The following is a 22,760-nucleotide window of genomic DNA, read 5'->3' on the forward strand; positions in this document are numbered from 1 at the left end:
CCCCCGGACCCCCCAGGACCCCCCTGGACCCCCCCGGACACCCTCAGGACACCCCCAGGACCCCCCTGGACCCACCCAGGACCCCCGGGCGCTGCCCCCGGTGCCCGCTGAGCTGATTTGCAGTTGCTTTGGATAAACTGGCTCAGTTCAGCAGGAACAGGGGTCGGGCCCCCGCACCCCGAGACCCTCCCTGGGGGTCCCCAACTCCCCCTGAGCCCTCCCTACCCCCGTCAGGACCCCCCAAACCCCCCAGTCCCGCGTGTCCGTCACTCTCCATGACCCACAGGGTCTTCAAGACCCCCCAAAACCCCCACTGGGGTCACCCAAAAATTATGGGACGGGGTCGTGGGGGGCTGGCAGGGGGTGGGGGGGCCCGGGTGGTCTGGGGGGGCACTGGGGGGGTTTTGGGAGTTTTTTGGAGGCCCGGGGGGCTCTGGGGCGTGGCCGGTCCCCACCCCAAGCCCCCCCCGGCCGTGGGTGAGTCACGGGAGGGGTTTTTGGGGGGACCCCGCCCCACGCGAGGCCCCTGGGGGGGGGCTCGGGCCTCCAGCCCCTCCCCCAACCGCTCCCTGTTTGTTTCCCAAAATAAACCCGGCGGCGCCGATTCCAGGGAATTTCCCTGACGTCATCGGGGGCGGGGCCACGCCCTCTGCCGGTCACGCCCACAGTGGGGGAGGGGAGGATCCCACGTGTCTTTTTGCCCCACCCGAAAAGGGGCGTGGCCCCTCCCGGCGATGGCCCCGCCCGCGCCGCGCTCCCATTGGCTGTTTCGGCTCCCTCCCCTGTCAATCAGCGCGGGGCGGGGCCAGCTGTCAGTCAGGGCGCGGGCAACCAATCAGCGCGATGCGGGGGCGGAGCCACGCGGAAAAAGGGGCGGGGCCTAGCGTTCCATTCATAAAGTTGTGGCGGCGCCGGGAAAGCGGGAAAGGTCGGGAATCCCCCCCGGTGACCCCGGGAAACCGCTGAGACCCCCGGGAATCCACTGAGACCCCCGAGAGCAGCCACGGGAAACCACTGAGACCCTCCAGAGCCCCCCCAGATCCACCGGGACCTCCCGACCCTCACCAAGAGCCTCTCAGGGCCCCACAGAATCCCCCAGAGCCCCCCTCGAACTCCTTGAAGACACCGGGAGCCCCCCGAAGACATCGGGACCCCCCCAATGGATGCGGGGACACCCCTGGGGGACAGCGCGATCTCCTGGGGTCCCCTCGGGGACACAGAGACCCTCGCTGGAGACCCCCGGGAACACCTGGCCCGTCCCCAGAACCGTCAGGGTCTCCCCGATCTCGGGGCTTCCCCAATATCCACCCGCCCCCTCCCCAAATCTCCCCTCCAGGAGCCCCCCGAGGCCCCATCCCCGCAAATCAAACATCAGCCTCGTGAGTGCCCGCAAATCCCTTTTATTTATTAAAAAAAACTGTGAGGGGGGGGGCCTTCGTGCCGCAAAGGCTCTTGGGATATACCGCGTCTTTTTTGCCGCAAAGGCTGCCGGGATACACCGGGGCATTCGTGCCGCAAAGGATGCCGGGACATACCGACGCCATTATGCAGCAAAGGCTGACGGGATATACCGAGGCCATTGTGCCGCAAAGGCTACCGGGATACACCGAGGCGGAAGCGGTCACTGTTTCCCGCGCTCCGCCAATTCCCGGGAGAGCTCGGAGGGGGCAAAGACCCCCCACTCCGTGATGATGCCCCCCGTGATGAGCTCGTGCGGCGTCACGTCGAAGGCCGGGTTCCACACGTCCACCTCTGCAGGGGGAAGGGGGTACAGGGGGTCAGGGGGGCTCTGGGAGCGACCCCAGGCAGGGGTGGGACCCCCGACCCAAATGGGGGCTCTGACCCGCCCACACAGGACCCCCTGACCCAAATGGGAGCCCTGCACCCCACACAGAACCCCCTGACCCATAGGACACCTCACACAGGACCCCTGACTCAAATGGAAATGCTCCACCCCACACAAGACCCCAGACCCAAATGGGGGGTCTGCACCCCACATGGGACCCCCTGACCCATAGAGCACCCCCAGCCCCCCAGGGCACCCCCAGCCCCCCGGGGCACCCCCAGCCCTACACACCAGCCCTTTATGGGGTCTGGGACACTCTGACCCGCCCACCCAGGACCCCAGACCCAAATGAGACACTCTGACCCGCCCACCCAGGACCCCCAGACCCCCGCCCCGGCCCGGCACCCACCGGGCTCGGCCAGCAGGACGCCCCCCAGCTGGGTGAGCTCCGTCCCCGGCCGCTCCTCGATGGGGATCAGGCGGCCCGAGGCCAGCGAGGGGTCACAGGTGCTGCTGGGGGCGGCCACGTAGAAGGGGACCCCCAAGTGCCGGGCGGCCACGGCCAGCTGGAACGTCCCGATCTTGTTGGCCACGTCCCCGTTGGCGGCGACGCGGTCAGCGCCCACCACCACGGCTGGGAGAGAGAGAGGGGCCTGTCACCTGCGTGCCGTGTCACCTGTGTCCTGTGTCACCTGTGTGCTGTGTCACCTGTGTGCCGTGTCACCTGTGTGCTGTGTCACCTGTGTCACCATCCCGTGTGCCCCCCACGGCTGGGACAGAGAGAGGAGGGGCAGAGGGGCCTGTCACCTGTGTCCTGTGTCACCTGTGTGCCGTGTCACCTGTGTCCTGTGTCACCTGTGTCCCCATCCCGTGTGCCTCGTCACATCCCTTCCCTCTGCCCCACAGCTTTGTCACAGTCCTTTCCCATGTCCCCAATGTCTGTCACCCACCCCGTGTCCCTCCTCCTTGTCCCCACACCATGTCCCCGTGTCCCCACCCCATGTCCCCGTGTCCTCACCCCATGTCCCCATATCTCCATGTCCCCACTGTCCCCCTGTCCCCATATCCCCATGTCCCCATGTCCCTGTGTCCCCATATCTCCCATGTCCCCATGTCCCCACACTGTGTCCCCACATCCCCATGTCCCCCCAGGCTCACCCTGCACGCCCCTGTCCCCATTGTCCCCCATGTCCCCACACCGTGTCCCCCTGTCCCCCAGGCTCACCCTGCACGCCCCTGTCCCCATGTCCCCATACCGTGTCCCCCTGTCCCCATGTCCCCACACTGTGTCCCCATTGTCCCCCCGTCTCCTCCTGCCCTCACCCTACACGCCCCGTCCCTGTGTCCTCCTGTCCCCATGTCCCCACACTGTGTCCCCCTGTCCCCACCCGGTGTCCCCATTGTCCCCCTGTCCCCTCCTGCCCTCACCGTGCACGCCCCTGTCCCCCTGTCCCTGTGTCCCCCTGTCCCCCGGCTCACCGTGCACGCCCCTGTCCCCCTGTCCCCACGCTGTGTCCCCCTGTCCCCCGGCTCACCGTGCACGCCCCTGTCCCTGTGTCCTCCTGTCCCCCTGTCCCCCCGGCTCACCGTGCACGCCCCTGTCCCTGTGTCCTCCTGTCCCCCTGTCCCCCCGGCTCACCGTGCACGCCCCTGTCCCCCTGTCCCCACGCTGTGTCCCCCTGTCCCCCGGCTCACCGTGCACGCCCCTGTCCCTGTGTCCTCCTGTCCCCCTGTCCCCCCGGCTCACCGTGCACGCCCCTGTCCCTGTGTCCTCCTGTCCCCCTGTCCCCCCGGCTCACCGTGCACGCCCCTGTCCCTGATGGCGGCGGCGGCGGCGCTGTCGGCGATCAGGGTGACGGGGATCCCGTCGTGGCGCAGCTCCAGCGCCGAGAGCCGCGAGCCCTGGTTGTAGGGCCGGGTCTCGGTGCAGAACACGCGGGACAGGGACCCCCGCTCGTGCAGGGCCCGCACCACGCCTGGGGACAGGGGACACGTTGGGGACACGAGACAGAGACCCCAAGACCCCCCCACAGCAATACAGAGTCCCCCAAAACCCCTGGGGGGACATGGGGGACATGTCAGGGACCAGAGACAGGGACACCCCGAGACCACCCCATGGCAATAGAGAGACCCCCAAAACCCCTGGGGGAAAACGGGGGCACTGAGACCCCCAGTGCCCCCCTCATTGCCCCCTTGGTGCCCCTCATTGCCCCTCAGGACCCCCCAATGCCCCCTCATTGCCCCCCAAGACCCCCTCACTGCCCCCATACCCAGGGCTGTCCCATAGCCCCCTCAGGACCCCTTTACTGCCCCTCCAGGCCTCCCCCCGGAGCCCCCCAAGACCCCCCCAGTCCCCCCATACCCAGAGCAGTCCCATAGCCCCCCCAAGCCCCCCCTCATTGCCCCCCAGGACCCCCCAGTCCCCCCTACCCAGGGCAGTCCCGTAGCCCCCCCAGAGCCCCCCCAGGACCCCCCATTGCCCTCCAAGCCCCCCCATTGCCCCCCAGGACCCCCTAGAGCCCCCCCAGGACCCCCCAGTCCCCCCTACCCAGAGCAGTCCCGTAGCCCGCCGTGGCCAGGGTCCCGGTGTTGCAGTGGGTCAGGAGGGTGACGGGACCCCCGCCCGGGACCCTCCCCAGGATGTGCCGGGCCCCGTGGGCCCCGATGCTCCGGTTGTCGCTGCGGTCCTTCTCCAGCAGCCCCTCGATGTACTCGATGATGCTGGGGGGGAAAAGGGGGTGTGGGACCCCCAAAACACAGCCCGAGCCCCAAACCCACCCCAGGACCCCCTCAACAACCCCCCTTGAACCCCAAACCCACCCCAGGGGATCCCCAGACCCCCCTGGACCCCCTTTAACACCCCAGGAATCCTCTGGGACCCCTCCCACCCTCACAACTCCCCTCGAGGACTCCCCAGTTCCCCTCCTAACGCCCCCCAGACCCCCCTGACCCCCCTTTAACACCCCAAATCCCCCCCAGGGGGACCCCAGGACCCCAAATCCCCACCCTGGGAGCCCCCTGGACCCTCTTTAACACCCCAGGAATCCTCTGGGACCCCTCCCACCCTCACAACTCCCCTCGAGGACCCCCCAATTCCCCTCCTAACGCCCCCCAGACCCCCCTGACCCCCCTTTAACACCCCAAATCCCCCCCAGGGGGACCCCAGGACCCCAAATCCCCACCCTGGGAGCCCCCTGGATCCCCCTCTAACGCCCCAAACCCACCCCAGGGGACCCCCAGAACCCCCGAGACCCCCCCCTTGAACCCCAAACCCACCCCAGGGCCCCCTCAACAACCCCCCTTGAACCCCAAACCCACCCCAGGGGGACCCCAGGACCCCAAATCCCCACCTGGGAGCCCCCTGGACCCCCCTCTAACACCCCAAACCCCACCCCAGGACCCCCAATTCCCCTCCCAACGCCCCCCAGACCCCTCCTCACCCCCTCACCTCTCCCGCAGCTGCCCTGGGGTGACCCCGGGGGTCTCCACGAGCCCCCTGACGAAGGCCCGGAGCCGCCGGGCCTCGTGGCCCAGGTTGGCGGCCGTGGGGCGGGCGGTGAGCAGGACCCCCAACCTCTGCCCCACAAACTCCTCCAGAGCCCCCAAATCGTCCGAGGGGCCGCAGCCCCCCGCCAGCTCCACGGCCAGGCTGAGGCAGCCCAGGAGGGCGATGGCCGGAGCCCCCCGCACCTGGGGAGGGGAACAGGACATGAGACCCCTCCTCATGTTTTGGGGGGTCCTAAAAAAAGGGGGGATTTGGGGGGGAGAGAAAAGGGTGGGGGGTTTGAGGAGTTTGTGGGGTGAGTGGGGAGGGGTCTCTGGGGTCTTGGGGTGACTGGGAGGTCTTGGGGGTCCTGGGGGGGGGTCTCTCTGGGGGGTCTCAGGGGTCTCTGTGAGTGAGTGGGGAGGGGTCTCTCGGGGGTCCCGGGGGGTCTCAGGGATCTCGGGGGGGGGGTCTCTGGGGGTCTCGGGGGTCTCTGGGAGGTCTTAGGGGTCTCTGGGGGGGTCTCGGGGGTCCCGGGGTCTCTGGGGTCCCAGGGGGGTCTTGGGGGTATCAGGGGGGTCTCTGGGGTCTCAGGGGTGTCCCGGGGGTCTCTCAGGGGGTCTTGGGGGCCTCTAGGGGGGGGTCCTGGGGGTCTCTGGGGTCTTTGGGGGGGTCTCGGGGGTCTCTGGGGTCTTTGGGGGGGTCTTGGGGATCTCTGGGATCTCTCAGGGGGTCTCTGGAGCACCCCGGGGGTCTCTGGGGGGGGTCCCAGGGAGGTCTCAGGGGGTCTCTGGGGTCTCTCAGGGGGTCCCAGGGGGTCTCTGGGGGGTCTCTCGGGGGTCCCGGGCCCCCCTCACCTCCATGTCCCGGATGGCGCCCCAGGCCCGCTCCACGCCCCCCACCCGCTCGTAGCGGAGCTGCCCCGGGAGGAGCCGCTGGTTCAGCAGCTCCAGCGACCCCCGGCGGTACCGCAGCGACTCCAGCGACATCGCGACAGAACCGCGATAGAACCGCGATAGAACCGGGAAAAAACCCGCGACAGAAACGGGAAAAAACCCGAGACAAAACCCGGGAAAACACGCGACAAAGTCCCCAACAAAGCCCCGCCCCTTCCGGGAGCCACGCGCACCGCACGGTGCCCCGCCCACCAGGCGGAGACACGCCCATGGGCAGAGGCCCCGCCCACCCCGCTGGGGACACGCCCAGGGGCGGGGCTGGGGACACCCCACCAACCCCTTATTTTTATATTTTTTATTTTTATATTTTTATTTTTATATATTTTTTCTTTTTAATATTTTTATATTTTATATTTTTATATATTTTTCCTTTATTTTTATATTTTTATTTTTATTAATTTTATATTTTTATGTTTTTATATTTGTTCTAAATATATTTCTTATTTTTCTTTATTTTTTATATTTTAATATTTTTGGTTTTTTATTTTTATGTTTTTATTTTTGCTTTAAGTATATTTTTATTTTTATATTTTTTATTTTATTTTTTTTTATTTTTATTTATTTATTTTTACGTTTTTATTCTTTTTATTTTTGTTTTGTATAAAAATATATTTTTATTTTTTTATTTTTATATATTTTAATATATATTTAATTTTTTTATTTTTATATATTTTTTAATTTTTTATTTTTATATTCTTATTTTCATGTTCTTATTTTTGTTCTAAATATATTTTTATTTTTATATTTTTTTATATTTTTTCTTTTTATTTTGGGACTCCTCAAGGAACCATAAATTACAAGGCAGGACGAGGGGGGATTTCCCCAGGGCTGGGCAGGGGGCTCAGATCCCCCCCAGACCCCCCCTGTCCTGGGGAGGGGGCTCCTGGACCCCCCAAAAAATTAATTTAGGAGCTTTCAGACCCTGAATCCGAATAATCCGCGACCAGGGATGGGCCGGGGGCTGCATTGGGGGGGTCCTGGGGGGTCTGTTGGGTCTGGGGGAGGTCCTGGGGGTCTTTCCCACTCTGGGGGGGGTCCTGGGGGGTCTGGGGGGGGTCCTGGGGGTCCTTCCCGCTCTGGGGGCGGTCCTGGGGGGGGTCCTTCCCGCTCTGGGGGTGGTCCTGGGGGTCCTTCCCACTCTGGGGGGGATCCTGGGGGTCCTGGGGAGGGTCCTGCCCACTTTGGGGGGGGTCCTGCCCATTTTGGGGTGGGTCCTGGGGGTCCCGCCCGCTCTGGGGGGTCTCCACCCCCCCTCCCTCCTCCCCCGCCGTTTTCCTCCTGACAATCCCCAGCCCCTCGGGGGTCGGGGGCGGCCCTGGGGGTGCCCTGGCGGCTCCTCTGGCCGCCCCCAGACCCAATTTCTGCCCCTTTCGGGGGGCGAGGCCGAACCAGGAGCGCCGGGAGATCTCGGAGCGTTTCAGGCGCTGCTGCTCCTCGTAGGCTGTTTTGGGGAGGGGGGAGACACGCGAGGGAGGGGGTTAGGGGGGTCAGGAGGGTGTGAAACCCCCCCCGGGACCCCCCAGGACCCCCCGGGACCCCTCCCCACGCACAGTTGGGGGCGCGGAGGGTCAGCAGGGCCGCCAGGCGCCGATCCTCCTCCTCCTCCCGCAGCAGGGGGATGCTCAGCCCCAGCCGGGCCCGGAGCGCCGCCGCCTCCTCCTCCTCCTCGCGCAGGGTCTTCTTCTCCTCCTGGGGGGGGATAAAATGGGGCTGGGGGAGGCCCGAGACCCCCCAGGGCTGCCTGAGGGGCCTGGAGGCTCCTGGGGGATTCCTGGGGGGATAAAATGGGGCTGGGGGTGGCACAAAAACTCACCTGGGGGGGCCCAGAGACTCCTGGGGGGCATAAAGTGGGGCTGGGGGAGGCCCGAGACCCCCCCGGGGGGGAAATGGGGCTGGGGGCAGCACAAAGAGCCCCCTGGGGGGCCCAGACACTCCTGGGGGGAAAACATGGGGCTGGGGGTGCCATAAAGACCCCCCTGAGGGGGCCTGGAGACTCCTGGGATTCCTGAGGGGGGAAATGGGGCTGGGGGTGGCCCAACCCCACCCCCCCCCAGGGTTTGGAGCCCTCAGTGAGGGTTTGGGGAGCCCCCAGGGGGTATTTGAGGTTTCTGGAGCCCCCAGTGCAGGTTTTGGGGTCCCAGAGTTTCCAAAGGGGTATTAGGGGTGTCCCGGAGCCCCCAGTGCAGGTTTTGGGGTCCCCGAGCCCCCAGTGAGGGTGTTTGGGGTTTCTGCAGCCCCCAGTGCAGGTTTTGGGGTCCCCGGCCCCCCACTGACCCGGAAGCGCCGGCGCAGGCGGCTGTTGAGGCCGAAGTCGTCCTTCCAGGCGTCCTGGGCCTCCTGCAGGCGGGTCAGGGTGGGGGTGGCCCGTTCCAGAACCTCCTTGTCGGTCACGCCGTGCTCCAGGCGGAACATGGGGTCCAGCGCCAGCCGCTCCCGCTGCTCCGGGGCTGGGGGATGGACATGGGGACATTGGGGACATTGGGGACAGCCACAGGGATTGGGGATGGCCATGGGGACAGACATGGGGTCCAGCGCCAGCCGCTCCCGCTGCTCCGGGGCTGGGGACAGACAGGGGACACTGGGGACAGCCATGGGGACTGGGGACAGACATGGGGATTGGGGATGGCTATGGGGACTGGGGACAGCCATGGGGACAGCCATGGGGACAGCCATGGGGACTGGGGACAGACATGGGGTCCAGGGCCAGGCGCTCACGCTGCTCCGGGGCTGGGGGACACCCAGAGGGGTTGGGACAGCCATGGGGACATTGGGGACACCCATGGGGACATTGGGGACACTGGGGACATTGGGGACACCCATGGGGATTGGGGATGGCCATGGGGACAGGGGACAGCCATGGGGACAGCCATGGGGACACAGGGGACAGCCACAGGGCCAGGCACTCCTGCTGCTCCGGGGCTGGGGGACAGACATGGGGACACCGGGGGGATTGGGGACAGTCACAGGGACAGTCATGAGGATTGAGGATGGCCATGGGGACAGGGGACAGACAGGGGGATTGGGGACACCCACAGGGACTGGGGGCACTGGGGCATACTGGGATGGACTGGGACGAGCCTGGGCCATACTGGGATGGACTGGGGACACTGGGATGGGCACTGGGATGGACTGGGGACACCAGACTCACCTGTGGGCAGCACCTGTGCGCTGTCCCCGGGGTCCCAGCACTTGTCCCTGTACCTGAGCCATACTGGGATGGACTGGAGGCAGGCCTGTGCCATACTGGGCCATACTGGGATGGACTGGGGGCAGGCCTGTGCCATACTGGGCCATACTGGGATGTACTGGGAACACCGGACTCACCTGTGGGCAGCACCTGTGCGCTGTCCCCGGGGTCCCAGCATTTGTCCCTGTACCTGGGCCATACTGGGATGGGCTGGGGACACTGGGCCATACTGGGACAGACCTGGGCCATACTGGGATGGGGACTGGGCCATACTGGGATGAACTGGGATGGACTGGGGACACTGGGATGGGCACTGGGATGGACTGGGGACACCAGACTCACCTGTGGGCAGCACCTGGGCACTGTCCCCGGGGTCCCAGCACTTGTCCCTGTACCTGGGATGGGCTGGGGACACTGGGATGGGGACTGGGCCATACTGGGCCATACTGGGATAGACTGGGGACACTGGGACAGCCCAGGACTCACCTGTGGGCAGCACCTGGGCGCTGTCCCCGGGGTCCCAGCGCTCCTCCTTGCGCCGGGCCCCGCTGACGATGACGTAGTCGCAGTTCCCGGGGTCCGTCTGCAGCTCGATGTAGTTGACACACAGGTGACATTTCATCCTGAACCTGCGCGGGGAGGGAGGGGACACGTGGCTCAGAATGTCCCCAAAAGGTCCCCAGGTGTCCCCGCAGGTGAGGAAAAGAGCCCTGACTCACCTGTACACGGGGGTGGTGTAATAATTCCCCACCTTCTTCTTCTCCGCGTTGTACCTGACGCCTGGGGGGGTTTGGGGAGGGGGTTAAACACCCCCCTGCAGATTTGGGGACCCCCCTGAGTCCCCAAACCCCTTTTAGGACCCCCCAAATCCCCTTTAGGACCCTCCAAAGCCCCCCCAGCTGTCACTCACCCATCCCGATGTGGTTCTGGCACCCGTCACACCAGATGTTAAAGGGCATCTCGAACCTGGGGGAGGTTTTTGGGGGGTCACAGGTGCCCCCAGGTGTGTCAGAGGCGCCCCCCAGGTGTGACAAGGTGCCCCCAGGTGTGTCACAGGTGCCCCCCAGGTGTGACAAGGGACACTCTGGGGTATCACAGGTGCCCCCCAGGTGTGACAAGGGACACTTTGGGGTGTCACAGGCGCCCCCAGGTGTGTCAGAGGCACCCCCAGGTGTCACAAGGTGCCCCCAGGTGTGTCAGGGGACACTTTGGGGTGTCACAGGTGCCCCCAGGTGTGACAAGGGACACTTTGGGGTATCACAGGTGCCCCCAGGTGTGACAGGGGACATTTTGGGGTATCACAGGTGCCCCCAGGTGTGACAGGGGACACTCGGGGGTATCACAGGTGCCCCCAGGTGTGTCAGGGGACACTCGGGGGTCCCCAGCCCTCACCTGATGACCAGGATGCCCTGGGACAGTTTCCGGGCCCGCTCCCGCAGGGGGTGGCTGTGGTGGTATTTGTTGAGGGAGCCATGCTGGGGAAAAGGGGGGCAAAAAAAGGGGTGTCAGGACCCCCCAAAAAATCCCCCAAACCCTCCCAAAACCCACCCCAAATCCCCCAGCCCCATAAAACCCCCCCAAACCCCTCAAGCCTCCCCAAAACCCCCTCGAAACTCCCCCAAACCCCCCAAAAAATCCCCTAAACCCCCCAAGAACGCCCCAAGCCCCCCCCAAGCCCCCCCAAACCTGCCCCAGACCCCTCCGCAAGCCCCCCAGGCCCCCCCAGCCCACCTTGGCGGGGTCAAAGTCCGGTGGATAGTATTTGTTGGTTCCTTTGCGCTCGCCCTGGGGGGAATCAGAGTGACCAGAGTGACCACTGAGTGACCACACTGACCACAGAGCGACCACACAGTGACCACACTGCCCCCCCCTCACTCACCATGGCCGAGGCTGTTCCGGACCCCCGGGGGGGTCACCCTGGCCGGGACTGGGGGGCGCTGGCGGTCACTGGTCTGGACTGGGAACGCGGCCTGGGGTCACCGGGCTCTACCGGGAGAGGCCTGGGGGTCACCGGGCCTTACCGGGGACCGGCTGCACCCGCGGTTTGGGGTCAGCGGGTTGTACCGGACTGTCCTGAGCTGTCCTGGACTGTCCTGGACTGTCCTGGACTGTCCTGGAGTGTCCTGGACCGTCCCCGAGCTGTCCCGGCCTGTCCCGGGCCCGGCCCCGTTCGCACCTCCCGGTTCCCACCGCCGCCACTTCCGCCTCCGCTCCTCAAGCCCCGCCCCTTCCTCCCCGTTACCGCCAGCTGATTGGTTTATTTGCTCCCTGTTACCGCCATCTGATTGGTCCGTTCACTGGACTATTCCTGGAGGCCCCGCCCCGCCGGCGGCGTTTTGCGACAGCCGGAGGAGCCGCAGCGCGGTGGTTTACGGCGGGCCCTAGTAGCGGCAGCGCCATAGCAACGGGGGGGACCGTAGTGACCTGTTTCCATGGCAACGGGGGGTCGGCGGTATCGGGGGTCCCGTAGTGATGGTCGCCATGGCAACAGCGTCCGTCTCCATGGCAACAGGGTGCCAAGCGATGGGGTCCATAGGGATGGGGGGTTCACGGCAATGGGGGGGCTGTAGAGAAGGGTCTCCATGGCAACGGGCGCCATGGCAACGGGATTCCATAGCAACGGGGTTCCATAGCAACCGACTGCTCCCCTAACTGTCAGCCCCCCTCACGGGTCCCCATCCGTGTCCCCATCAGTGTCACCATGGAGGTGACACTGTCCCCATGTCCCCACGGGGTGGCGCTGTCCCCATCACTGTCCCCATGGGGGTGGCAGTGTCACCATCAGTGTCGCCATGTCCCCACGGGGTGGCGCTGTCCCCATCAGTGTCCCCATCACCTCATGTCCCCATGGGGATGGCACTGTCACTGTCAATGTCCCCATCACTGTCCCCACGGGGGTGGCAGTGTCCCCATGGGGGTGGCAGTGTCCCCATCCCTGTCCCCATGTCCCCAGGGGGGTGGTGGCCCTGTCCCCGCCCCTTCCCACGCCCCCCTGTCCCCCCCTCAGTCTCTCGGTGTCCCCAGCCCATCCCTGTCGCTGTCCCCAGCAGGTCCCAGCAGGTGCCACCGCGGTGTCCCCACGGTGTCCTCTGATGTCACCGCCGTGTCCCTGGTGTCACCGCGGTGTCCCCGTGTCTCTGATCAGCCCCTGTGGGTGGCCACCGCCTTATCACAGGTGGCTAATGAGCCACCGCTGTGTCACCAATGTGTCCCCAATGTCACCGCTGTGTCCCTGGTGTCACTGCAGTGTCACCGTGTCCCTGATGCCACCAACGTGTCCCTGGTGCCACCGCCATGTCACCAATGTCACCAATGTGTCCCTGGTGCCACCGCCGTGTCACTGTGTCCTTGGTGTCACCGTGTCCCTGATGCCACCAACGTGTCCCCAATGTCACCACCATGTCCCCAGTGCCATCGCCGTGTCCCTGATGCCACCACTGTGTCCCTGATGCCACCAACGTGTCCCTGATGCCACCACTGTGTCCCTGGTGTCACCAACGTGTCCTGGATGGGGACACGGGCACGGCCTGGCCTGGACACTGGGGACACAGGGGGGTGACACAGGTGAGGGGTGACACAGGTGACACAGGTGACCCAGGTGACACAGGTACAGGTGACACAGGTACAGGGTGACACAGGTGACACAGGTACAGGTGACACAGGTGACACAGGTGACACAGGTGACACAGGTAACTCAGGTAATACAGGTGACACCGGTGACACAGGTGACACAGGTGACACTGGTACAGGTGACACAGGTGACACAGGTGACACAGGTGACACAGGTAACTCAGGTAATACAGGTGACACAGGTGACACAGGTGACACTGGTAGAGGTGACACCGGTGACACAGATGACACAGGTGACACAGGTGACCCAATGCAGCGCCATTCCCTTTCGGCCTCCCCACATCTCCCAGGCGACCCTCAGTGTCCCCATTTGGTGACAGCCCCTCTCTGTGTCCCCTCGCCCCCCTCAGCCCCCCTCAGCCCCCCCCGCCTGGTGACACCGGCGCCCCGGGGGTGACACCGGCCCGGCCACGTGCGCGGGGACAAAAGCGACGCTTGGGGACAAAGGGCCGTGACGTCACAGCGGGGGCCGGGCCGGGGGGGGGGGGGCACCGCTGACCCAGTTTTGGGGGGTCACGGACCGGGAGGGGCGTTTTGGGTCTGGGGGTGACAGGACGAGACCACCGGGAATGGCCCGGGGTGGGGAGGGGGCGACAGAGGGGAAACTGAGGCAGCGGCGGGGTAATTAAACCTTGTTATAATTAAATTATAATAAATATAATATATAATAAATATAATATATAGTAAATGTAATTTATAAAAAATATAATTTATAATAAATATAATATATAATAAAAATATATAATAAATATAATATATAATAAATATAATTTATAATAAATATAATTTATAATAAATATAAAATAAATATAATATATAATAAATATATAATAAATATAATAATAAAAATAATAACTATAATAAATATAATAAATATATAATAAATATAATTAAATTACAATAAACATACAATAAATATAATTAAATTATAATAAAAGCGTAATAATTAAGGGGGGGGGTTAAAAGAGGGGGGAAAATCTCTGGAATTTTGGGGCAGGAGGAGGGAGAGGAGGAAGAAGAGGAAGAAGAGGAATTTTTTTTGAATTTTGGGGCAGCAGGAGGAGGGAGAAAAACCAGAGGAGGAGAAATCAGAGGAGGAGGAGGAGGAGGAAGATCCCGAGTATTGGGGGGCAGCAGGAGGAGGAAGAGGAGGGTGAAAACCCCTGGAATTTTGGGGCAGCAGGAGGAGAAGGAGAAACCAGAGGAGGAGGAGAAGGAGGAAGAAAATCTCTGGAATTTTGGGGCAGGAGGAGGAACCAGAAAAGGAGGAGGAGGAGGAGGAGGAGGAGGAGGAGGAGGAGGAGGAAGGTCCAGGGTATTGGGGGGCAGCAGGAGGAGGAAGAGGAGGGGGAAAGTCTCTGGAATTTTGGGGCAGGAGGAGGAACCAGAAAAGGAGGAGAAACCAGAGCAGGAGGAGGAGGAGGAGGAGGAGGAGGAGGAAGGTCCCGGGCACTGGGGAAGGGAAGGGAAGGGAAGGGAAGGGGAGGGAGGGAGGGAGGAAGGAGAGGGGGAGGAGGAGCAGCAGCAGCAGCAGCTCCAGCTCTGCCGCAGCCCGGCCCGATGGGCCCCGCCATCCCTCTGCTGCCGGGGGGCTGAGGGCGACCCCCGCCCGGGCCCGGGGAGGAGAGACCCCCCCCCGGAACCGCCTTCGCCTTTTACTGACATTTATTTCTATTTTTTTTTTTTTTTTTTTTTTTTTTTTCCTTCGGATTTTCGTCGCCGTTTGGAGGATTTTAGGGGGGGAATTTTTTTTTTTGGATTTTTTTTTTTTTTTTTTTTTTTGATTTTTTTGGGGTGATTTTTTTTTTTTTTTAATTTTTTTTTTGAAATTTTTTTGGATTTTTTTTTTTTGAATTTTTTTTTTTTTTTTGAAAATTTTTTTTTAAATTTTTTTCGGATTTTTTTTCGGATTTTTTTCTGATTTTTTTTGGATTTTTTTTTCGGATTTTTTTCTGGAATTTTTTCTGGATTTTTTTTTTTTTTTTTACCCCCCCCCCCTCCTCATTTCTCCGGGCCGGGGTCTCCAGGACACTCTGAACGACCCCCCAGGATTTATTTTTTATTTTTTTTCGGAGCTTTTCACCTTCCTCCTCCTCCTCCTCCTCCTCCTCCAACCCCCCCCCCGCGCCCCAAATTACCGCAACCCCCAAATTCCCGGATTTGGGGGGGGGGCGCCGGGAGCCGCAGCGCCGGGACCCCCCCGGAGCCGAGAGCAGCGCGAGGACCCCCCAGACCACCGGGACCCCCCCCCAAATAACCAGAACCAGCGCCAGGAGCCGCCGCAGCGCCGGGAGAGGAAGAGGAAGAGAGACCCCCGACCCCCCCCCCCCTTTTTAACTCATCGGATTGAGGAGAGAAGAGAGAGAGAGACCCCCCCCCCCCCCCTTTTTCATTCATCCGCCGCAGAGGAGAGAGAGACCCCCCTCTTATTTATTTATTAATTTAATTTAATTTTATTTTATTTATTTATTTATTTATTTATTTCATCCGCCGCACCGGAGACAGAGAAAGACCCCCCCCCTTTTATTTTTTTTTTTTAATTAATTTTATTATTTATTATTTATTTTCATCCACTGCACCGGAGAGAGAGAGAGAGAGAGAGAGAGACCCCCCTCTCCTTTTTATTATTTATTTATTTATTTATTTATTTAATCCACCGCACCGGAGAGAGAGAGAGACCCCCCCCCCTTTTTAAAATTAATTTTATTATTTATTATATTTATTTATTTATTTTCATCCACCACACCGGAGAGAGACCCCCTTTTTATTTAATTAATTAATTAATTAATTTTATTTATTTATTTATTTATTTATTCCATCCACTGCACCGGAGAGAGAGAGAGACCCCCTTTATTTTAATCGAATTTATTATTTATTATTTATTATTTATTATTTATTATTTATTATTTATTATTATTTATTATTTATTTCATCCACCACACCAGGGAAAGAAACCCCCCCCCCCTTTTTTTAAAAAATTAAATTAATTTTATTATTTATTTATTTATTCCATCCGCTGCACCGGTGAGAGAGACACCCCCCCACCTTTTTAAATTAATTTCATTATTTATTTTTTACTTATTATTATTTTTTATTTATTTAATCCACCACACCAGAGAAAGACCCCCCCCTCTTTTTTTTTTTTTTTTTTTAAATTTATTAATTTTATTATTTTATTATTTATCCCATCCACCTCCCCGGAGGATGCTCGGGACCCCCGCACCGCTCTCCCCTCCATCCTCCTCCTCCTGAGCCCCCAGACCCTCCTGAGGGTCCCCAAACCCCCAGACCCTCCTGATCTCCGGGCTCTGACCCCCCCAGCCCCCTCCCCACCCCATTCCCAATTTGGGGCTGGGGTCTCCCATGGGATGTGATGCCCCCCCTCTCCTCCTCCTCCTCCTGAACACCGGGCTCTGAGCCCCCCAAACCCCCCAGACCCTCCTGATCTCCTGGGGGTCCCCAAACCCCCCAGACCCCCCCAGACCCTCCTGAGGGTCCTCAAACCCCTCAAACCCCCCAAACCCTCCCCAGCCCCTCCTTATCTCGGGGGTCTGACCCCCCCAGACCCCCCCAGACCCTCCTGGGGGTCCTCAAACCCCCCAGACCCTCCTGAGGGTCCCCAACCCCCCCCAGACCCTCCTGAACACCCGGTGGGGTCTCCAAACCCCCCCAGCCCCTCCTGATCTCGGGGGTCTGAGCCCCCCAACCCCCCCCTCCCAACCCCTCCTGACCTCCTGGGGTTCCCCAACCCCCCAGCCCCCTCCCCACCCCACTCCCAACTCGGGTCTGGGGTCTCCCATGGGATGTGATGCCCCCCCTCTCCCTCTCCTCCTCCAGCTGCTGTCGGTGGTCCCGGTGACGCCCCCCGCCCGGCCATGGCTCGTTTCCCCGAGGAGGCGCCCCCGGGCCGGGGGGGAGCCCCGGGGGGGGGCAGGGGGGGGGTCTCGCGGGCGGGCCCCCCGGGGGGGCAGCGGCTCTACAAACAGTCCATGGCCCAGCGCGCGCGCACCATGGCCCTGTACAACCCCATCCCCGTGCGCCACAACTGCCTCACCGTCAACCGCTCGCTCTTCCTCTTCGGCGAGGACAACGTGGTCAGGAAATACGCCAAAAAGATCACCGAATGGCCATATCCTTGGATTGTGGGGAGGGGGACCCATGTCCTATTTATTTGTGGGGCTGGGGGGACCCATAGCCCTTTTATTTATGGGATATGGCTTTTATTTTATTTTATTTTATTTTATTTTATTTTATTTTATTTTATTGTATTTTATTTTATTTTATTTTATTTTATTTTATTTTATTGTATTGTATTTTTATTTTTATTTTTATTTTTATTTTTATTTTTATTTTTATTTTTTATGACATATCCTTTTATTTATGGCTTTTATTTATGGGGAGCCATATCCTTTATTTTTGTGGGGTAGGGGGCCCATGTCCTATTTATTTGTGGGGCTGGGGGGACCCATAGCCCTTTTATTTATGGGATATGGCTTTTATTTTATTTTATTTTATTTTATTTTATTTTATTTTATTGTATTGTATTGTATTGTATTTTATTTTATTGTATTGTATTTTATTGTATTTTATTTTTATTTTTATTTTTATTTTTATTTTTATTTTTATTTTTATTTTTATTTTTATTTTTATTTTTATTTTTTATGACATATCCTTTTATTTATGGGGAGCCATGTCCTTTATTTTTGTGGGGTAGGGGGCCCATGTCCTATTTATTTGTGGGCTGGGGGACACATATCCTCTTTATTTATGGGGTATATCCTTTTATTTTTGGGGTGGGGGCCCCATGTCCTATTTATTTATGGGCTGGGGGACCCATATTCCATTTATTTATGGGGTGGGGGACCCATATTCCATTCATTTATGGGGTATATCCTTTATTTACTTCATTTATGGGATATATCCTATTTATTTATGGGATATATCCTTTTATTTTTTGGGGTGGGGGGACCCGTGTCCTATTTATCTTTGGGATATATCCTTTTATTTATTTTATTTATGGCTTTTATTTTTTGGGATATATAATTTTATTTATTTTATTTATGCCTTTTATTTATGGGATATATCCTTTTATTTTTTGGGGTGGGGGGGCCCATGTCCTATTTATTTATGGGCTGGGGGACCCGTATTCCATTTATTTGTGGGCTGGGGGGACCCATAGCCCTTTTATTTATGGGATATGGCTTTTATTTTATTTTATTTTATTTTATTTTATTTTATTTTATTTTTTATTATTATTTTTATTTTGGTTTTTTATTTTTATTTTTATTTTTATTTTTTTTGTTTTATTTTTATTTTTTTATTTTTTGTGACATATCCTTTTATTTATTTTATTTATGGCTTTTATTTATGGGATTTTATTTATTTTTTGGGGAGGGGGGACCCATATCCCTTTTATTCATGGGATGGCCCAAAACCCCGGGCCCAACCCCCAGCCCCGAGATCTGGGTCCGGATTGGGGTCACCCTGTGCCCGATTTGGGGTCCCTGTGCCCGATTTGGGGTCCCTGTCCCCGATTTGGGGTCCCTGTGCCTGATTTGGGGTCTCCATCCCCGATTTGGGGTCCCTGTCCCCGATTTGGGGTCTCCATCCCCGATTTGGGGTCTCCATCCCCGATTTGGGGTCCCTGTCCCCGATTTGGGGTCTCCATCCCCGATTTGGGGTCTCCATCCCCGATTTGGGGTCCCTGTCCCCGATTTGGGGTCTCCATCCCCGATTTGGGGTCCCTGTCCCCGATTTGGGGTCTCCATCCCCGATTTGGGGTCCCTGTCCCCGATTTGGGGTCTCCATCCCCGATTTGGGGTCTCCATCCCCGATTTGGGGTCCCTGTCCCCGATTTGGGGTCTCCATCCCCGATTTGGGGTCCCTGTCCCCGATTTGGGGTCCCTGTCCCCGTTTTGGGGTCTCCATCCCCGATTTGGGGTCTCCATCCCCGATTTGGGGTCTCCATCCCCATTCTGGGGTCCCTGTGCCCGATTTGGGGTCTCCATCCCCGATTTGGGGTCACCCTGTCCCGCGCGCGCTCCCCATCCCCGTATCGGGGTCACGGTCCCTGTTCTGGGTCACCGTGTCCCCTTTGGGGGGCTCCAGGCCTGAATTGGGGTCACCGACCCCCTTTAAGGGTCCTTGCCCCCCTTTTGGCGTCTCTGCCCCCCTTTTGGGGTCCCCCAGCCCCCTTTTGAGGTCCCTGACCCCCTTTAAGGGTCCTCCAGACCCTTTTAGGGGTTCCCGGCCCCCTTTAAGGGTTCCCTGACCCCCTTTAGAGGTCCCCAGGCCCCTTTTGGGGTCCTTGCCCTCCTTTAGGGGTCTCTGGCCCCTTTTTAGGGTCCCCAGCCTCCTTTAGGGGTTTCCAGTCCCCTTTTGGGGTCCCTGACCCCCTTCTGGAGTCCCCATTCCCCTTTTTGAGGTCCCTGGCCCCTTTAACGGTTCCCTGACCTCTTTTAAGGGTTTCCAGCCCCATTTTGGGGTCCTTGTCCCCCTTTTGGGGTCCCCGGCCTCCTTTAGGGATCCCTGACCCCCTTTTAGGTTCCCCAGCCCCTTTTTGGGGTCCCCAGTCCCCTTTTGGGGTGATTTTTGGAATTTTTTTTGGCCATTTTTTGGGGAGGTGCAAACCCCGACCCCGCTGCCCTTGGGGTCCCTTTGAGCCCCTTCCCCCTTTTTTTCTGCCCCCTGAAATCCACAGCCAAAAGCAGCGACCCCAAAAGGCCCCAGGACCCCAAAAAAGACTCCAAAAAAGACCCTCATCACCCCCAAAAATACCCCAGGCACCCCAAAAAGGACCCCAGGACCCCAATAAGACCCCCCACCACCCCAAAAAGGACCCCCAGCATCCTAAAAGGGCCCAAATCACCCCAAAAAGGCCCCCAGGACCCCAAAAAAGACCCCAGGACCCCAAAAAGGACCCCCAGGACCCCAAAAAAGATCCGTGTCTGATCCGGGCTTAATCAGGGTTTGATCCAGGTTTAATTTGAGTTTTATTTGAGTTTGATCCGGGTTTGATCTGGGTTTGATCCGGGTTTAATTTGGATTTAATTTGGGTTTAATCCGGGTTTTATTTGGATTTAATCCAGGTTTGATCCAGGTTTGATCCGGGTTTAATTTGGATTTAATTTGGGTTTGATCCGGGTTTGATCTTGATTTAATTTGAGTTTGATTTGGGTTTGATTTGGGTTTGATTTGGGTTCCGCTGCCCCAATAACCGTTCCAAACCGTGCCAGGCCGTGCCAGGCCGTGCCAGGCCGTGCCAGGCCCCGTGCCGGGCCGGAATTTGGCACCGGATGCTCCAAACTGTGCCAGGAACGGGACCAGATCCCGGTCTGGGAACCGGGCCAGGCCTGGGACAGGGACAGGGACAGGGGACAGGGGACAGGGATGGGGACAGGGACAGGGACAGGGGACAGGGGACAGGGGACAGGGACAGGGACAGGGGACAGGGACAGGGGACAGGGGACAGGGGACAGGGACAGGGACAGGGACAGGGACAGGGACAGGGATGGGGACAGGGACAGGGATGGGGACAGGGACAGGGACAGGGACAGGGACAGGGACAGGGGACAGGGATGGGGACAGGGACAGGGGACAGGGGACAGGGACAGGGACAGGGGACAGGGGACAGGGGACAGGGGACAGGGACAGGGACAGGGACAGGGGACAGGGGACAGGGACAGGGGACAGGGGACAGGGGACAGGGACAGGGGACAGGGACAGGGGACAGGGGACAGGGGACAGGGGACAGGGACAGGGACAGGGGACAGGGACAGGGGACAGGGACAGGGGACAGGGGACAGGGGACAGGGGACAGGGACAGGGACAGGGACAGGGGACAGGGACAGGGATGGGGACAGGGACAGGGACAGGGACAGGGACAGGGGACAGGGACAGGGACAGGGACAGGGGACAGGGACAGGGGACAGGGACAGGGGACAGGGGGACACAGAGACCCCCCCCATGTCACAGAGCCCCCCCAGGCCGTGTCGCTGTCCCCTCTGTCCCCCTGTCCCTCTGTCCCTCTGTCCCTTTGATCTCCCCGCGGATCCGAAGCCGCGGCCGCCGCTTTGATGAGGGAAATTAATTAATTAACGAACACGAGGCCGCCGACCCCGGGGCCGCTCTGGGGCTGCCTTTGATCCTGCCTCAGTTTCCCCCCCAATCCTGCCTCAGTTTCCCCCCCAATCCTGCCTCAGTTTCCCCCCCAATCCTGCCTCAGTTTCCCCCAGTCCTGCCTCAGTTTCCCCCCCCAATCCTGCCTCAGTTTCCCCCCCCATCCTGCCTCAGTTTCCCCCAATCCTGCCTCAGTTTCCCCCCCAGCCCTGCCTCGGTTTCCCCCGGTCCTGCCTCAGTTTCCCCCCCAGTCCTGCCTCAGTTTCCCCCCCCAATCCTGCCTCAGTTTCCCCCAATCCTGCCTCAGTTTCCCCCCCAATCCTGCCTCAGTTTCCCTCCCGCTCCCGGGTGGGTTGTGGGGGTCCCTCCCAGCCCTGGTTTTATTTTGGGGTTTTTTTTTTTTTTTTTAGTTTTTTTGGGGGTTTTTTTTGGAGGTTTTTTTTTGGGGGGGGGGGTTTGGGTTTTTTTGTGATTTTTGGGGTTTTTTTGGTGGGTTTTTTGGAGGCTTTTTTGTGTTTTTTTGGGGTTTTTTTTGTTTTTTGGAGGGGGTTTTTTGGGGGTTTTTTGAGTTTTTTTTTTTTTTTTTGTGGTTTTTTGGTGGGTTTTTTGTGGGGTTTTTTTGGGTTTTTTTTTGTTGGTGGGTTTTTTTGGGGTTTTTTTTGGTTTTTTGGTGGGTTTTTTGGGGGTATTTTGTTTATTTTATTTTATTTTATTTTATTTTATTTTATTTTATTTTATTTTATTTTATTCTTTTTGTGTGTGTGGTTTTTTTGTGGGTTTTTTTGTGGGTTTTTTTGTGGGTTTTTCGGGTTTTTTTATTTTTTGGGGTTTTTTTGGGGGGGTTGTTTTGTTTTGGGGGTTTTTTGGTGGTTTTTTTTTTTTTTGGTGTTTTTTTTTTTTTTTGGTGGTTTTTTGGGGGTTTTTTGTGTTTTTTTTTTTAGTGTTTTTTTATTATTATTTTTATTTTTGGGTTTTTTTTTGGGGGGGTTTATTTTGGTTTTTTTGGTGGTGTTTTTTGGGGGTTTTTTTTTATTATTTTTTGGGGATTTTTTGGGGGGGGTTTCTTCGTTCTTTTATTTCCTTGACTGGCCCCCTCCCCACTCCTTTTGAATACATGATTTTAGCCACCATCATCGCCAACTGCATCGTCCTGGCCCTGGAGCAGCACCTGCCCGACGAGGACAAGACCCCCATGTCGGAGCGGCTGGTGGGGGGCTGCGGGGGGCTCGGGGGGGTCCTGGGGGGGTTTGGGGGGCTCCCTGGAGGGTCCTGGGGGGCTTTGGGGGGTCCTGGGGGGTCATGGGGGGATTTGAGGGGGTGCTGGGGGGTCCTGGGGGGTCCTGGAGGGTCCTGGGGGGTCCTGGGGGAGATCTGGGGGGGTTATGGGGAATTATGGGGGGTCCTGGGGGTCCTGGGGGGGTCCTGGGGGGTTATGGGGGGTCATGGGGGGCTTTGGGGGCTCCTGGAGGGTCCTGGGGGGTCCTGGGGGAGATCTGGGGGGGGTCCCTGGGGGGGTTTGGGGGGTTCATGGGGGGGTCCCAGAGAGGCCCTGGGGGGTCCTGGGGGGGTCCTGGGGGGCTTTGGGGGGTCCTGGGGAGT

General features: G+C 58.7%; 2 protein-coding genes across 4 annotated transcripts in view; one reads left to right on the forward strand and one right to left on the reverse strand.

Annotated features, from left to right (window-relative positions):
• Nucleotides 1–1,384: 1,384 nt before the first annotated feature.
• On the reverse strand, nt 1,385–11,630 carry YJU2B (YJU2 splicing factor homolog B). 3 transcript variants are annotated; one of them, XM_083881870.1, is made up of 14 exons: nt 11,478–11,630; nt 11,293–11,399; nt 11,145–11,198; nt 10,806–10,888; nt 10,324–10,379; nt 10,133–10,193; nt 9,900–10,042; nt 8,501–8,673; nt 7,777–7,915; nt 7,616–7,667; nt 4,335–4,507; nt 3,586–3,762; nt 2,196–2,420; nt 1,385–1,752 (listed from the first exon to the last, which is right to left on the reverse strand). In XM_083881870.1, the coding sequence occupies exons 2-14, from the start codon at nt 11,293–11,295 to the stop codon at nt 1,622–1,624; spliced, it is 1,470 nt and encodes a 489-aa protein (XP_083737996.1). In that variant the 5' UTR covers nt 11,296–11,399; nt 11,478–11,630; the 3' UTR covers nt 1,385–1,621. The 3 variants fall into 3 exon arrangements, with proteins under 3 accessions (XP_083737996.1, XP_083737995.1, XP_083737997.1); XM_083881869.1 differs by having other exon boundaries at nt 11,293–11,630; XM_083881871.1 differs by lacking the exon at nt 3,586–3,762 and having other exon boundaries at nt 11,293–11,630.
• Nucleotides 11,631–16,918: 5,288 nt separating this feature from the next.
• The window catches only part of CACNA1A (calcium voltage-gated channel subunit alpha1 A), a gene marked incomplete at its 5' end in the record, with an annotated part of 51,169 nt that continues 45,327 nt past the window's right edge, over nt 16,919–22,760 (forward strand). The window contains 2 exon segments of the mRNA XM_083881936.1: nt 16,919–17,173; nt 22,264–22,368. Of these exon segments, the coding sequence (XP_083738062.1) occupies nt 16,919–17,173; nt 22,264–22,368 (360 nt within the window).

This window comes from Zosterops lateralis (assembly GCF_965231275.1).
Source record: "Zosterops lateralis genome assembly, chromosome: 36".
Classification (NCBI taxonomy): domain Eukaryota; kingdom Metazoa; phylum Chordata; class Aves; order Passeriformes; family Zosteropidae; genus Zosterops; species Zosterops lateralis.